Below are 17,642 nucleotides of genomic sequence, written 5' to 3'. Positions count from 1 at the left end.
CATCTCATCACTCCTGGCTGAACAACGTGTCTTTGCAGAGCTCTGTATCTTTTTGCCTGAATCTGTCCTGTTACTTCCTGTGTTGCAGTGCATATGGATGCTTTAAGCTGGCTTGCTAGGAGAAATTTTTGAAATGCAAAATGGTGCCTGTAATATTAGGCTCTGAGTCTTTTAACAGCAAATAAAATACACAAAAATAACATGTTAGCTTCTTTAGGGAGGTGAAAGAGAAGCAGCAGTTAAAACCAGGTCTGTGAGAACTGGCTAGAGTTTTCTTTGGTATGTGTTAGATTTGAAAAGAATAAAAGTAAAAAGGTGATGGCTAATGTTGAAACTATAATTTAAAAAAAAAATTGCTTTAGCCAGTACAGCTGAATTTTTATGATAAAAAGATGTTCAGACTTGTCTCAGTATACATTTGCAGCTATTTACATATATTTGATTAACATTTTAAAGCAGATTCCTTAGTGTCTTTTTTAGTTAATGTGAGCTTTAATTTGTATTTTTAGACTGCTTTTCTCAACTATTCATTTTTAGCCTTGTTTGTACACCCAGCTGTTATGGGATTTAATATGCATCTTTCTCAGATGGTTGCTTTTTCTCTGTAGGAGTATAGACACGCTTTATAAATTGATTTTTAAGTATGATAACTTGATAGATATTGGATTGATTGGTCCAGGACTAAAGGAATGCTTTACAAAAGCATTCACTACTAACAGCTGTTTTTTATTAAGTCCTGATCATATCTGTATTGTTGACATGCAGGATTCTTTCTTCTAAGTTTTTTCCCTATCAAATTTCTGTAGAGATACTAATATTTGACCTTTCAAGGCAGAATTGGTGGATTTTGCTGTGTTTGTTTGCTAATATCAAAGCAGTGTTTCCTAATGACTGCTTAAGGTGGTGGTACTGAAGATCTGTTTTGATACAGATATGTTGCAGCATTTTCATAAAAATCTGTGTGTCCTTTTTGTGACTATCCGGCATATCTGTTTGGATTAAGAAGTAGATTTTTTCTCAGAAAATGGTGGTGATGGAATCAAACTTTCCTTGGTGTTAAGAGACTGTGCTGCTGTGTGTGGGTGTATGGCTATATGCAGAGAGCTGCTCAAAGCTCATTTCTCTCCATGGGGATAACTGGCTGCATACCAAACTGTGGCCAGGAGAAGCAGAAAGCAATGTGTGGGCAGACTGTATGATCTTTTATTAGCACCTTCATTGTACTTCTGCATTTTCATCCATCAGTTAACACTGGTTTCATCATTAACTGCTTAAATATCTAGTTTGAATCATTTTATGTGAGGGAGAATGTGATTTTTAAAAAAAATTATGTTTTGATGTGTGTACTTTATTTTTTGGTTGCAAATTACATATTTAAAACTGCAAAGCACTAAAAATATGCTCCAAAACATTGATGGCTTTCTATCCTTTTCTAGAAAGAATTGAGACTAACAGAAATGGTAAATTTCTTAAACGTTGACTCCCAGTTAGACAGAAAGCTTAAGAACACATAAATATTTTCCTCAGGTTTCCAGAGTCAAATTTTTTTGAATAGCATAGTTGTGTGTCTCAAAAAAAATTACTTATAAGTGAACTCTGAAGTTCTGCAGTGTGACTAATCATATTGATTGAGTTTGTAGGGATCATATGAGTTGGGCTAAGAAAGTTGCAGTTCAATTTTGATTCACAGAAGGTAACTAAGGATATTAAATTCTTCTTCCTGTGGTGCACACTATGACATGTTAAAGTTTTTAGGGCTTTTGTACTTTGATGATAATTTAAAGACCCGTTTAAAAATAAAATGCAAAATGAAAAGCAATTCTGAAAATTTGTTATCTTCCCAAATGGCTACATTGAATTCATGTTCTGTTTTTGTGACACTTATAAATTTGTACAAGTTATGCAAAAATGTTGCTGTGATTTATTGTTTTGCACTCTGACATAAGTCACTGATAGAAAATATTAATATTGTAACTAGAAGTACACATGGATTATTTAATAATGAACTACTGTCATCAGGTTTTATGGTATGCTTGATCTGAAATGATGGCTGTTAGACTGTGATTGCTGCATCTTTCTTTTATCTTGGTATAAGTAAGTACCCAATGACTTTACCAAGGCTGCATAAATGCAGATGTTTGTACCTTTTGCCTGTATTCATGTGCTGTTTGGCTTTGCTCTTTTAGATCTATTTTTTCAAGTGTGGATTCTCCAGCCAAGGTCAGCTCCATGGAAAAGAAACTTCTTCTCAAGAGCAAAGAACTCCAAGACGCCCAGGACAAGTGTCACAAGGTATTTATTTATGCGATTGGCCATCTCCATTGCTCCAAGAATCTGCAACCACTGTATGCCCAGGGATCTGTCAGATGCTGCTGATCATCCAGACTCGTGGTGGGCAAAGTGCTTTTCCTTCAGTGAGGTGGCTTCCCGTTCAGTACAAAGGGAGATGAATTTAGGCCATGCTGTTGCTCTAGATACTTTTATCTTAACAAGAAGTGGCTCTGGATTTTAAACAGTCCTTTTCTCAGCGTGACACAGACGACTGCTTCTTCCTGCAGCCTCTTCATCATACGCACAATTACGGCAGTACTGTTCTGAGGTTCTCTTCCTAACTCATCAGCTTCTACTTACGTAACTGTTGTGTCGTCACTGGTTATGGTGAACATCTTATAACAGTTGTTGTGCTCCAATAAAGGGAACCCGGTGGAGTCTTTTAAACTTACTGTTTGTTTGAGACTTTTATGAGAGTTCGATTACTTTTTTCCCTGCTCTGTTCTGGATTTGACCATTTGCTCCTTACAAGGAGATGGGGGGAAACCATCTCCTGGTCCAGCATGGATTTGGGATAAGGTTAAAGTGACCCATCTCTGCAAGTCAGGTGAAAAATGATTGTGTCTTCTTTGCTAACTGGGGTTCGAAGAATGACTGAATATGAACAAGCAGCTTGAATGAATGGGGTGACTTAGACTTACTACTTGTCCTTAAGAAGAACTGTGCATTCCTGGAGCAGAGACAATGGTATTGGAATTTAAACACCATTTGGAGAAATATAGCTAGAAGTCTCTTGGAGACAAATTCCTTGCAAACAGAGCTCTGAAAGTAGCAGTTAACAAAGCTTTTGAAGCCCCCTTTATAACCTCTTGATATTTATTGCAGATGGAGCAGGAAATGACGCGGTTGCACCGGAGAGTGTCAGAGGTGGAGGCTGTACTTAGCCAAAAGGAGGTGGAACTGAAAGCCTCTGAGACCCAGCGATCCCTCCTGGAGCAGGACCTGGCCACCTATATCACAGAATGCAGTGTGAGCCCTTACACCAGTCCTTTCAGCTCTGAAAGCCTGAAATCTGGTGGTCTTTGCCTTTCTCTTCCATCATGGTTTCAGTGGGGTACTTGATGGAGAGAAAATAGTATGTGAGAGGATAGCTGTTCGACATGGAGCCCTGGATTGTTTGCAGAGGCTTGCTTCTCAGTTTTATTCAAATTTTGTGTCGTGGTCATGTGCTTAGAACATACAGAATAACTACTGTCCTGGTCTTGCTGAAACTATTTATGTTTGTCTTGCTGGCTGTGCTAGAACATGCTTGGATTTGACTTTTTGCAGGTTTCTTAGCCAGAAGAAGATGGGGCCTAGTCAGTACCTAGACAGACATCTCCAAGGACAAATAAGAGCATTAAGAAACAGTGGTGTTGCCTTCATCTGTGGTATTCTGAGTTCAGATTGATCCAGTTCCCCAGTGTAATGTTAGGGATGATGCTAGGACAGGTGCTATTTTTCAGGTAGAATACAAAAATGAGGCCTTAAAACCATGTCTTCAAAGATCATTTGGCATTTTTCGTGGGAGCTGGAATGTCTGCTCAGTTGTCTTGGCAAGGTTCCAGTGAGGATATTTTCATTCTAGCTAATAATCTCTGTATTTTCAGTTGGTTATAATATTCTGTTTCCTCTCTTGTACCAAGCACAAAAATGCAGATAATACTCTGTTTCAGAGAATTGAAAAGCATTTCTGGTGGCTTTATTTGTTGGGAAGCATAGCTTAAAACAGAGTGGAGTGAATTCCCTACACTAAATACTACTAGGTAAATAAATAAAATTCAGTTTGCATCTTGCTGTTGAAGAATAATGCACAGTTGATAGGAGGACCACTGGTCTGTCAAATTTTGCAGGTAAGGTGTGTGGTGAGATACAGAAGCAGCTCTTCTTTGTAGAAGTTTAATGACGATTGAAGGATTTAACAGCAACAAGAAAAATGAATAAGCTTGTTAAGTAACATGAAGTTGAAGGGTTGTATCTAGGTTGTGAATTAATAGTGCTAGATAAAATATATATAAATGCTGTCAGTAATGGATGCCTTATGTGATCTCTGTTTTGTTTTTGTCTCTAGACCTGATGTGAGGAAGTAGAGATTTGAACTAAGACTTAAGTGTAATAAACAGTGTTTGTAAAATGGGTTGCTTCTATCCAGATAGAAGCAGCATTGGCTATGAATTTCTTTAGGGTTTCATCACTGGTGCCTTGATTTTTTTGATGCCTCACTGCAGTCAAGGAGGCATTTATATAGCTAAAGATCTTTATTATGCAACCATCTGAAAAACGAAAGACTATGTATTGAACATTTTGCTTTCTGCAGAGCTTAAAGCGAAGCCTGGAGCAGGCACGGATGGAGGTGTCTCAGGAAGATGATAAGGCACTACAGCTACTTCATGATATCAGAGAGCAAAGCCGAAAGCTGCAAGAGATCAAAGAACAGGTATACCTGCTTCTTTGGGGAGCAGAGTGGCTATCTACAAACGGGAATTCTTGGCATATTCTAGCTCTGTTGCCAGGATTATGTTTTATGTTGGTAGGCTGTGATGACTCCCAATCTATGTATTTTTACAAGGTTTCTTAAACAAAATGGGAAGCAACAAAATTACACTTTTGTGTATAGTAAGCACAAACCCCAAACTGGCAAGTTTTTCTGTTCCTAGTCCTGAAAGTATCTATAAATTAGGAGAAAGTTGCAATGCTGTAGTAATATGGTGCCTTAGAAATAAACTATCAATTTTTAAATGGTCAAGCTATACAAATTTCACAACAAGTTAATGAACTAACTTTAATTTTGTGTTGTGTTTTTTTCTTCTTTCTTATATGACCATTTAAAATGCTTAATAGTCTTTCAAAATAGAATCTGTGTTGCCAAACTGTTCTGTTCCTAATTTAATCTATTTTCAAAGTAGATGTTGTTAATTCTTTTTCCACCAGAAGCTTGTTGAAAATTCATTAATCCATACAGTTGTTCATAAGGGGCGGAAAAAAAAGAAGTCAAACTTAAACGAAAATATGGTGACAAATATAGACCTTTTTAGGATTTAAAATGGTCTACGAGACACAACCCATTCAGTTTTGTGAATAAATAACATATTGTATTGAGAAAAAGAAATGGAAATTTGCTATGGTGTTTATTAAACACTTCTTTGCAATTATCTGTAATTTTTCATCTTCAAAGCACTTTACAAACATTAACTGACTAATTTCATAGTGTTTGAGACAAGGAAGCCCAGAAACCTTGGAAATAATTCTCCAGACATGAGCAGCTCTTATGTAAAAAGTAATGAAATGCAAAAACAACCCTCTGGATGTAGCAGGCCTCCATAGACTTCTACTGCATGCTTCTGGATGGTTGTTTTATGTAATACAAGGGATCTAAAGCTCATTACTCTCTGTTCTGGTGCTTTGTAGCAAAGTTGTTTTAAATATTGAAATGTGGAACATAGTTGGTGATGATAAATATCACTAGATTCTTAGGCAGTACCAACACATGCAACAGAGGAAAAACAATGCAAGTAATTTTTAATCAAATATTTTGTCCCAGAATCCCTTAATTTGGATTGTGAATATTCATGATGACATAAAAATATTGCTTAGGTCAACAAATGAATCTAATATCCTGCAGACTTTAATTTCTGGGGTGGTCTTCTGAGCTATCTGAACCCCATGTGCAAGAACACCGCAACAAAATATGCAGAGATGTTTTTGCTGATTCATACCAGCAGGTGGATCTTAGTCATTAAAGACTTAGATCATTATTTTTAAGTCAGAGGGAACTGGGAGGTGAGATGGAAGAGTCCCTTAGAGTTTTGCTGTTGGAAACCTGAAGCTTGAGAGACAATGAGTAAAATTAACAGCAAATCATAATCTTTAAAACCCAATAGTTAAGCATTTGGTATTTTCAGAGCAAGACTGTAAGTTCAACTTAACATCATGTACTTGAATAGAAGAGCGTGATGGGTTTGCGTTTCCTTTTTGTTTGGGATGTGTGTGTGGTGTTTGGTTTGGTTTGTTTTTTTTAACTAAACCTGTGTTCTGGCGTTACTTGATGAAGACCCATATGAATGGATGAACTTGCAACAAATTGGAATCTGTGTTTTTGGAAAGGCCCACTCATTTGTATGTAGCTACCCTCATGTGATTTGCTTCAGGTATATGCCCTGGGCTTTGCCTGTCCGTTAATATGTGCTTGAGTACATCTTTGATAGTTTTTAAACTATGACTAATGCATATACAAGAGTTATTGTTCTGTGTTGCCTTGAGTGATGTGGCCTGTTCCTCTGACGTGACCACGAGATTTATTTAAAGATAGTCTTGAAAAACGTGAAGAAACAAGAAAAACTGAAATATTACTAATTATCTCCTCTTCTTCCTTCTTTTCTCCTTCCCCATTCTCCTCCCTTCCCAAACACTCATTTTCACAGTGGCAACTGTAGTCATACCTATAATTCTTTGGTCAAGTGTTTGCTGATAGAAAAGTCAAGTATTTTAGGAAGTCTTAAAAAATTATGATTTCTGAGCAGAACATGTATTCCTTCAAACCGTTCTGCCTTTTTTATTCACAAATGTATTTGTACGAAATGAATATTTGAGTTACTGTATGCTTGCTTATTATTAAAAGGCTCTAATTTTTTTCAGCAAGAAAATAAGATCATCCATGGAGACAATAACTGGAAAGAGTAGGCCCCCTGTCTGCCTTACAGACTGGAGGACCGGTTTGGGGATTACAAACCAAAGAGCCATTCTGCCGTGCTCCCCGTAACAGATAGTAAAGCAATCTGTTAAAGGCCCAGCTTCTTTAAATACCTGCATAAGGTCTCCACGTTGCTAGAGAATCACAGGCTGACATTAGGGTCAGTGTTCATGCGATCACTTGTCTATCTAGAGAGAGCTGGCTGTCTGGAAGGAGTGATGACAAACCTGATTTTGTCATGAGACAGTTACTCTTTTGAATATGGGGGTAGTCAGGCGTATTGTAAGATATTAAAATGGAAAGAAAGATAGACTCCCCCACTGTCAATCCTTCATAATCTTTATTCCTAGCTCTTAATGTGCATGTTTTGTACTTGTTCTCAGCTTCATTAAAAAATAATTTATTTTGTTTTTTTTAAAGAGTAATTTTATAAAATGTATACTTGCAGGACTTAGTAAATGCTAAATAAATGTACTTAAATTTGTTTCTTTCCAGTGAGGATAGGAGAAGCAATCTCACAAGCTCGTCTCAGTTTGAATACCCAGTCTCATTGAGACAATCAGTTAAACATCCTTTTCTTCTCCCATTCTCCCCATCCAGATGCCCTGTCTTGTAGCACTGTGCGTGGGGAATCGTTACTTCCGCCTGTATAGGGTGATTTTTAGGCAGTTTTTCTAAGTTAATATTTGATTTTAGGTTGTCTCCCATACAGAGCAATAGGATCCCTTTTAACTGTGTCAAGAGAAAATAGCTGCCGGCTAGAAGCCACAATATGCTACCCCTCTGCTTCTCCTTTCCTTTTATCCAAGCTGTGCAGATCTGTGGTAATTGTCATGTTATCAGCCCAAGAAAATGTATCTTGAGGGAGCATCTGGGCATTTAGTAGAGACATCAACTCAAAGGCACATTTCTGTTTCAGAAATTAGAAATGTAAGTAATTTTTATCATTTGTAGATGTGTGTATGTGTTTCTGCAGTGAAGCCACTCTCAGAAAGTCAATGTTTTGATTTTTATGAGGTATCAACATGAAAATGGCAAGACTCAAACCAGAATACCATGGATTTTATTTAGCTCTTATTGTTATATTTTGTACTTTACTCTTCTCCCACCTATTTTTAAATGTGACACTTGCCTGCAGTCAGTATTCTGGGATCTGCTGTTCCAAGTATTTCCCCTGTTGCCTCTAAAATGGGATACCTTTTCCTTCTCTTCCACCACAACTACAGGAATATCAAGCTCAGGTAGAAGAAATGAGGTTGATGATGAATCAATTAGAAGAGGATCTTATTTCAGCTCGCAGGCGTAGTGATCTTTATGAATCGGAGTTGAGAGAGTCCCGACTGGCAGCTGAAGAATTCAAACGTAAAGCTACTGAATGTCACAACAAATTGCAAAAGGTAGTTTAGGCTTCATGGGAGAGGGGGCTGATGCTTGCTTGAATTTCTAGTGCAATTTTTATACACACACATATAAGTTGTGTGTGTCCTATAAAGATTAGTGTGGTTTTGTACAACTAAGACAAAATGCCTTTCAATTGTACACTTGAAGTAATGTAATTTATACTTTGTGTAACTGCTTGTGTGTAAATTGCATGAGGTGATGACTATATAAAGACCAGTGTACTACGACTTTTCTTGAGACTTTTATATATTTTATATTTAAGTTACAGGTTAAAGATCAAGGGAAAAATGAAGCAGGAGAGTTGTATTCCAAATTGGAGAAGGTATGCTACTGTCCTGGAGCTTGCTTGCTGGGTCCATATTATGCACAGAAACCAAGAGTGTCTTTGGCGAGTCAATGGTGTGCACAGCCTCACATCCCTCCCTATTTTATTTTATATTAAAAAAAAAATCTTCTTGGTGCGATTCTTTGTTCTTTCTGATTTGATGTGAAGCTGTGTCTGGATATCCTGTTCTTAATGGTTTGTGTACAAAGACAGGCCATTATATGTAATCTGAGTTTGGAGCTAGGTTAGTGATACAAAAGGGTTTTCTTTATGAATAAAGAATAACAAATGAAAACTAAAAAGAAATCTGAGTATTCTCACACTGAACTATCTGCTTGGTGACCAAAATATGAAATCAACTGGAAGATAGTAAAATGGGAGTAGATTTGCCAAGGAACACTTTGGTGTGTTGGAATTTGTGGGGAGAAACAAAGATTTTGGGGAATTGAATTAAAATAAATTTGGTATCATAAGTAGAAAACATTTTTACCTTTTTGATTTTCTGACACTCTTTCCCCCCATTTTTTTATTTAACTGTAGATCAATACAGAGCAGCAGGCCAAAATCCAGGAGCTTCAGGAAAAGCTGACAAAGGTAATGTCTGGGTGGTGAAAGTGAATTTTCCATAAGATTTTCCAGTGAAACCTTAATGCAGAGGAGGGATGCACTTTGTTTTATCCTTAAAAATAGAATTAGTCATAGCATGGGGGATGATAAGGAAAAGGGGGTGGGAACTGGTATCTGAAATCATTGGTGTTCTCAATATGCTTTTGGCTCTTGAGACATGTCAACAGTGTTTATTTTTACAAATGAAGCTGAGTCAGAACTGGAGTAGTGTAAAGAAATTCTAATTTAAAAGGCCAGTTTGGGCATGCTGTATGCAATGCACTTGTCCCTTGCTTCTGAAGACAAGGTTCATATGGTTTTGGCTCACTAGTAAAATGCATGTTGGACTTGGTTAGTCTCCCAGTATTTTTAATTGCAAAATCACTTTCCACTTCAGTTATTCACAGAAAAGATGTTGGATGATAAGGGTTCACAACAGAATTAAAATACCTTAGCAGTGTAAGCTGAAGGAAGTGCATAATATCTAATGTTTGCAGTTGTGCTCAGTCTGTTACTGAAGAAGGCACCGTAAGAGCAGTAGGGGAACTTTTCTTACTGGGATCTTTCAGCAAAGAAGAAAGGGGTTGTCATAATAGTCCACTGAGAGAGCTTTTCAAACTTGGCAACTGCTGAGAGGGGGCTTTTTCAAGGTTAGTGATCTACAGTATGAATAGGAGGCTAAAACTATGTAGAAATAGTACTTCTAATATTTCAAAACAGCTATGTTTTAATCCTCCCTCCCCTTTTCTCTTTTCATTCATTCTACAACAGGCTATTTTCTTAGTCTTTTAGTTAGAGTAGTTTCCGAATTCTTTCCAGGAACTTCAGCTGAATTTGGAGGTAGACTTTACTGTGAGTACAAAGAGACAATTAGAAACTTGAAGATTTCCTGGATTCTCATTTTTTTTGTGAAACAGAAAAGAATTACATAACAGAAGTTAGAATTTGGGTTCCTGCACATGTCTGTAGGTTGTATTAATTTCAGACTGCTAGGCCAAAGTTCTGTGGCAATTTTATCCACAATGTTGTCCATCTCAAGGTTATGAACTTTTGACATACCAAGTTTTTGTGTGTGTGTGTTTTCCTTACAATACCTTCTTTTTTTTTTTTTTTTTCCTTTGGACCTTTAGGCTGTGAAAGCTAGCTCAGAGGCAACTGAACTTCTTCAGAATATCCGCCAAGCAAAGGAGAGAGCTGAGAAGGAGTTAGAGAAACTGCAGAATCGTGAAGATTCTAATGAAAGCATGAAGAAGAAATTACTTGAAGCGGAGGTGAGTGGAGAATGTCTGTCTAGAGTAAATTAGTTATTGGGATGTGTCTCAGCTTAGAAACCCTCGTCTGGATGACTGTGGACAGCCTGTATTCCTGTAGTAAGTATTCATGGGAAAGTGATGTTAGACATTAATCCACTTTTAATTAAAAAAGCAGATAGGTCTTTGAAGAAAACTGAGAGGCTTTTTATTTTCAGTGAGAAGTCAGTAAGGATATGTAGTTAACATAAGGGATTTGAGGCATGATGAGGATTTCAAATATAAAAGACAACCATATATTGACTGCTTCAGCTGACTTTTTTCTAGAAACTTATTGCTTTGTGATAATGCAGAGTGGGTTAGCCTAAATGGCAGTTAATAATTACTCTACAGGAACGGCGCCATTCTCTGGAGAATCAAGTGAAGAGATTAGAGACTGTAGAACGAAGAGAAAACCGTCTAAAGGAAGATATTCAAACCAAATCTCAACAGATTCAACAGATGGCAGAAAAAATTCTGGTGAGCAGAGGTGAAAATGAAACATAAAGGGTAAGAGTTTGTAAGAAAGGGGAGGAAAGGAACGGAAGATGTAGAATTGCATTGAATAAGGTGGAAACTGTTGAATAAAGGGGTTTGTTTCTTGTATCAGTCATACTGGAGAAGGCTTAAGTGCTCAAATACTATTAGCAACTTTAGTTACAAACTCACTCCTGTACCTTTAGTCTTAATACTGCTTAAAATTCTCAGTGGGAACACTTATAAGTCAACTTGGTAATATTTAAATTAATTACCTAATGAAGTAAAATAGGACAGGATACTGCAACAATAAAAACATTGATATCTAGCTTTTAAACTAAATTACAAAGAAATTGAGCGATCAGATCTACTTGAAATGCTTACACTTTGAAGCAGAGAGAAATTAGTCATCTAAACTGTTTGTCTCCAAAGATAATATTTGTCAGGAATCCATTTTCACCCACATACCTCCTTTGTTGGCAATTTCTTGTTTCTCTCCTTGTTAAACCAATTAAATCTTTATAGCGGGTTGGTACGTCAGTCTACAGCGAACCAAGCAGAGGGTGTTCCTAATACTTCTTCGTAACAGGAAGCATAATTTTATAGTGGAATAATTAAATTAATTTTGTGTTTCTCATGAGATCTTTTTCTGTGTTGCCAATATGACAAGGAAAAAGAGAATTACATTTTATTGGTAGCAGTCCTGAGCATAGCCACACCCGAGGAAGGCCAAACGGAAATTTTTAAATAACTGTATTTGGAGTTAACAGATGACCCATACTTATTCTGGGTAATAGCCGCATATGTAGACTTCAGCATCAGAATGCCTAAGCATGCTCAAGAAAAGGTAGAATCGGTTCTTTAGTGCTGTTGCTTTCAAATTGTTTTGATAACATGAGTGCATGGTAAGTGGGAGACTATGGTTTTGCTGGGCTCAGAGCCAACTTTATGTTTAGAAATAGTGTAAAACTTTGAATTGTTTCATAAGCCTCTTGTGTATGGTTGGGGATTGTTCCTTGGTTTTGATTACATTCTCTGTGGAGGAAAAACTGGAAGGGAATGGAGAAATATCGACTAATTGTTTTACACTGTGAGATGTTTAGCTCTTATAGATAGTTTCCATGGAGTTCTAACAGAATGTTGGACACACAAAAGTATTTTATAGGAAAGTCAAACAGGCATTGAAGAAATAAGCCTTACAGAGTCTTTCCTAGTCCCATGAAGTTCTGATCTGGGATCATAGGGTAATAGTTTTCATTTTTCTCCGCTGCTACCCTGTTTGCTCCCTCAAGTTGATCTCTTTTAAATGCTTTTGACCTTTCTGAGCCATAGATCAAGAATTGCATAGAATAAGGTGGAAATTGTTGAATAAGGCATTGGTTTCATGTCCACTCATCTAGCAGTCCTGAGAAGGTACCTGCTGATCTGCTTGAATAAGAAGAAACAAGTTAGAGAAGATACTTATTACTGCTTGAAAGTGTAGATTATTGATATGATGTTAATAACAAAGTTAGTGCTACATAGAGAGTAGTAAATGAGAACTAGAATGGTAAGAGATTACCTTTTTAAACCCACACTGGCTGTTAAGTGCCACTGCAGAAACTGATGAAGCTTCTGCTACAATATGAGCAGTCTGATGCTGGTAGCTTTGAAGCTGCTGCTGATCTGGTTGTCTGATTCTCTGCCAGGACCTGAAACGTGTGGGCTTCTGGGGGAGGTGAGTTGTCCCTCTTGTTGCTGGGAGACATATTTCAATTGCAAAAAGCAGCAATCTCCATTCCTTGCAGAAGTGTCGGGTACTAGGCACTGTAGATGACCTACTTTTGTTGAACCTCCTCTTTGATTCTCACTTCTGGAAAAAGAGGTCTACTGCAATTACTGGAGAAAAAAGGTCTTTACTTGTTTTCAAGATGAGGAAGATCAGAAAAGAGAATATGAAAAGAGCTAAATTAGAAATATCAGGCAAGTTTCCTGTGCTATGCAGTAATGAAGATAGACAGGAGACCTGGATGCATCCCAAAACCTGAACTTGTCTATGCAAGAGTCAACCCAGTGGTAGTGAATGACAGACATGGATCTGCCTCTTGTTCTAAGGAAATTGTTGGAATGGCAAATATGACAATGAATGAGCATAAAGTTCTATACACAACTCTTGTGAGGAGTCCTGTTGAAAGGTGATTATAGATATATACTGAATAATACAGCCAGACAGCAGAAATAGCTGACTTCCAAGATACAGAATTATTTCAGTTCTTACTGTTCATGGCTGAAACTATCTGATGTGAAATAAAGAGGTTAAAAATATTCTGGTATGTTCTACCATATCTATGGCATCCTGTACTTTACATTTTCCAAGCAATTTATAAATAGTTATTCTGACAACATTTGTCTGAGGAATATAGCAAAGTAAATACTATTCCCACTCTCTGAATTTAGAACGAAAAGCATAGACAGCAGTGCCCCATTATTGAGCTCTTCCATGAGAAAACAAGTGAGAGACCTTGTTAAAAATAGATCTGGACTTCCTGTGTTGCCACTTCTATAAAGTGTTTATAACTGCTTGTTTTCACAAAATGTCCTTGGCCCATCTTTGAGAATATTTTACTGCAAATGGAGGTTCTTACTGTGGAAGTAGAACTCTTTAGTAGTATATCTGCTCTACAATAGATGGGTCAGCAACAATATGCGAAGATTAAAACTCATTATGTGCAGCTTTCATAATGTTTTTTTACTATCACAGCCCTGGTCTTGGGATTTTTATAGGGTGAAACCTTAAAAGAGAATGAATGAATGTTTAATACCTTTGTAACTTACACACAGCACCTACTATTTCTTTGTGTCTGAATATGAATCTCTGCTGCTTTTAGGAGCTGGAAGAAAAGCATCGTGAGGCTCAGATTGCAGCACAACATCTGGAGTTGCAGCTGAAACAGAAGGAACAATTCTATGAGGAAAAACTCAAAGTAAAAATATCTTCTTATCTTCCTACAAGCTTTTGTGGGTAGAGTGAATTCAGGGAAAGACAGTTGCCTTTAGGCTTTGATTGCTTTGTATTATGAGTTGCCTTCTTGCTTAACACTACTGAAGTGTTCAGAGAGCTTAGTGGAATCTGAGTCAGTTTTTCTTCTAGCCCATGCCATTGTACCTTATCTGTCTTTAACATTGCGTTAAAACAGGTGGCACCTGAAGTCAGAACTATAGGAAGGTAGTTGCTGATTGCAATTTGTCTGTTGCTGACTAAACAATACCTACTTAATGCTATTGGATCTCACATCCTGAATAAACTTTCTGTTCCTACTGATGACTTCTATGAGTATTCACACAGCCTACCTGCAAGTTTTAAATTTGGCAAATACTATAGCATTTCTGGAATTCCATCTTCTTGGAGCTGTAACATCTGCCAAGAAGCCACAGAAACCACCCACTTTGTTTTTGTCTTTTCCAGGGTAGCATAAGACAAACAGTTAGAAATAGAATCATAGACACCGTCTAAAATTAGGAAAAAGAAATTGGGAAATAGGAGTATGTGCACCGTCTAAGGATTTTTTCTAAAGAACCTGCAGTACATCAGCCAGTAAATGCATTTTATAAGAATCTTTGTTTCTACTAAGCATAATCTGTTTTCAGCAATCTTTGTCTAGATTTACGTTTACCTAGGACTTTAATTCTACATTTCAGCTTAAATATGAGAGGATGTAGTATTTCAGAGGAGAGAAGAAATTTCTATAGGATAAATATGAAGGGAAAAAAGAGAAATAAGAAGGAAGATCAGAGGTAGATATTGGGGAAAAGATAAGTGGTGACATAGAAAAATGGAAAAGAGGATAGGGGTTGGAAAAAAACTAAAAGAAAAAGAGAGGCAGTGTGTTATGGCAACGTATGGTATAAGGTTTGGTAGGAGGAATCAGGAATCCAGGTGAAAGGGGTTCGGAGGGATGAAAGAGGACATGGGATGCTTGTAACTGGAACAGTAAAAAATATCCTGTGGGGTTCAGACTTTTGCCTTTGAAAACATTTCTTTGTAGGAAGTGACCTCCAGTTTAACAACTGATTTAAAGCTCTGGACGTACATGTATAACATTCGTTTTTAAAAACATGTAACAATTGGTTACCTTAGTCCTGTTCCTAATGACAGGTATTTGTGCCACAAAAAGAAGTGTTTTGCTTAGCGGTTTCGTTTTGTGTCTCTGACTTGAAAAATTCATGGGGTCTCAGTTACGTTCTCTTGAATACTTGTGGAACTTACAAATTGCTTCTGAGCCAGGTTGGTAGGGCAGCCAAAAGATGTGCATTACCTTATTTCCTCTACTGGACATGTTGGGGTATAAAGTTTTTCTGTTTTCTGTCTGGAATATTTCCTGAACACAGTTTATATTACTTGAATAATTTTTTTAAAATCTACAGTATCTCCACGTCTTCATAAAATTCTATTATTAAATTCAGTCTTCAGAGATAACTGAGGGAGTGCTCTTTTCTGGTGTTCACTCTTCCATGAATTTCATGCAATTGCATCTTGGGTTTAATTTTGCTTGAGACTGCTTAAAAAAAAGTGTCTGTCTTGATGATTTTCTTTCCGCTTGCCCTTTGCCCAGTGAAACAGATATAATTTAGACAAAAGTAATGTCTTCATTTAGGTATTGGAAAATCAGATGAAGAAAGATCTTGCAGATAAGGAAGCGCTTGAGAATATGCTCAGAAGACATGAAGAAGAAGCACGTGAGAAATGTAAAGTCCTGGCTGAACAGAAGGCGGTATGTATAGTTGAACTGGAAATCAAAGCATTTTAAAAGCAGCTTTCTGAGACTCTGATTTCCAGCAAGATAATCTTGTTTGAGGTTTTGCAGAGCTGCTTTGAAGGAAATCCACTGATTAATACTGATTTTAAGACATGGGTTTTTAATTCAAGGTATCTTCAAGAATATTTCCTTAAATGTAGCAGCATAGCTTGCTATGTACCCATCATTTTGTGCATTGATAATATAATGGTTGCTTTCTCCTAAAATGAAAAGCAGTTAATAGTTCCAGTTATCCATCTGTAATGCTCTTTTGGCCACTTGATTGGTTTTCTTCTTTTTGTTTCTGGGAAAAGTTCAGACATTTTTAAAACACTGTATTTATAATCACTTCTATTGTGCAGTCTCAAGGGCACATTGCTCTGTTTCAGATGATCAATGCAATGGATTCGAAGATTAGGTCACTGGAGCAGAGAATAGTGGAATTGTCCGAGGCCAATAAACTGGCAGCAAATAGCAGCCTTTTTACCCAGAGGAACATGTAAGTATAGCAACTGCTATCATACTGGGCACCACTGAATGATGCTCAGTAAGATCTATTCTATTAATGTCAAAGTGATACATTCTTGCAGGCCTGCTGTGCTCCCTGCTTGTTTTTGTGATGCAAAAATATGCTTGTGCTTCAGATAGTTGTGGTTCACTGCATATTTTGTGTTTCCTCAAACATGACTGGGAAAATTTGTTGGTATTGCAATGTTTACTTTGGAGCCTTTCCTAAGGCTGGTGCTTTGTGCAGGTTTACCAGATATGTTTAATGTATATTAATAATTTTAATGTCTGAAATACTTCTGGAGAAGTGTATATAACTTTCTTACACATACATATTTCTAAGATCTATATTTTCTTTGGTTCCTGCAATGGTTACATGATGTTGAAATAGAAAGCAGTAAACACCTTTCTTTCACAAACATTTCATCCTGCCCTGATGGGTGAGAAGACAAGTAAGAAAACTAGTTTGTTTTTTTTTTTTAAGCAGAGTTTTTCTGCATGTTCTTGAATTGCCAGTTGTGAGACTGAGGTGTTTTGCTGAAATGGACAGAAGTAAGGTGAAGTAGGATATACCCCAGCTTCAGATTCAGAATGCTGCTTCAATTGATTTTGTTTTCTTCCTAACCCAGATAACACCCAAATATTTCTGTTGCCTTCTCAACTTCAGCCTCTCTTTAGTTCTCATCAGTGACCAGTGTAATAGTCAGTTCAGTAGTTTTGGCGTATACTACTGTTTAAGATCTAATGTCATCTTGAATCGCTCTGTAATCAGCAGTTGCTCTTGTGGTGAATACTCGTTTATTAAACACAAAGGAAATCTGTGTCATATTTTTGGTCTGCATGAACTTTATTTTGCTTTGGATTTTAGCTGAGGTTCCTTGTCCTTATAATGATGTTTTTCCTTCATAAATGACTTAAAGGCATTCTACTTAAAGTATAGGAAGAAGTGTGGCTTGTTTTCTATGTCCTGCAAGGTAGGGCTAAAGTACTACACGCTCTTACTGAGTTAAGAGATTGATCAGATTCAGCTTTTGCAGAAAGATTTTCAGTGTATGTCAGTTGTTGAATGCAATGTCAGATAGTGTCTCTGTGGGAGGTACTTGGATGAATTCACCTATAATATTGAATAGAAATCAAGCAAGGATGAATTTTGGCAGAGTTGCTTGGGTTATTTTTTTTCCTTTTCAGTGGTAATTATGCTCCAGATATGTAATGGCTCCAATTTTTTTTGTATTTCAAATATTTGGCAAGTTATTTTAGCC

General features: G+C 37.0%; 1 protein-coding gene across 14 annotated transcripts in view; it reads left to right on the top strand.

Annotated features, from left to right (window-relative positions):
• The window catches only part of CIT (citron rho-interacting serine/threonine kinase), a 73,066-nt gene that overhangs the window by 20,668 nt on the left and 34,756 nt on the right, over nucleotides 1-17,642 (top strand). For 7 of the 14 annotated variants that reach the window (XM_026859437.1, XM_026859435.1, XM_026859434.1 and 4 more), the window contains exons 10-20: nucleotides 2,187-2,292; nucleotides 3,157-3,300; nucleotides 4,628-4,747; nucleotides 8,227-8,397; nucleotides 8,664-8,723; nucleotides 9,267-9,320; nucleotides 10,463-10,603; nucleotides 10,976-11,101; nucleotides 13,966-14,061; nucleotides 15,733-15,849; nucleotides 16,263-16,372. In XM_026859437.1, coding sequence (XP_026715238.1) covers nucleotides 2,187-2,292; nucleotides 3,157-3,300; nucleotides 4,628-4,747; nucleotides 8,227-8,397; nucleotides 8,664-8,723; nucleotides 9,267-9,320; nucleotides 10,463-10,603; nucleotides 10,976-11,101; nucleotides 13,966-14,061; nucleotides 15,733-15,849; nucleotides 16,263-16,372 — 1,245 coding nt within the window. Of the gene's footprint in view, nucleotides 1-2,186; nucleotides 3,019-3,156; nucleotides 3,301-4,627; nucleotides 4,748-8,226; nucleotides 8,398-8,663; nucleotides 8,724-9,266; nucleotides 9,321-10,462; nucleotides 10,604-10,975; nucleotides 11,102-13,965; nucleotides 14,062-15,732; nucleotides 15,850-16,262; nucleotides 16,373-17,642 lie in introns of all 14 variants that reach the window. The other 7 variants (XM_026859440.1, XM_026859439.1, XM_026859438.1 and 4 more) reach the window with 3 other exon arrangements.

The sequence above is a fragment of the Athene cunicularia genome, assembly GCF_003259725.1.
Source record: "Athene cunicularia isolate RWA chromosome 15 unlocalized genomic scaffold, athCun1 chr15_part1, whole genome shotgun sequence".
Lineage (NCBI taxonomy): Eukaryota > Metazoa > Chordata > Aves > Strigiformes > Strigidae > Athene > Athene cunicularia.
The sequence above is the reverse complement of the archived record's forward strand: the minus strand, read 5'-3'. Positions and strand labels throughout refer to the sequence as shown.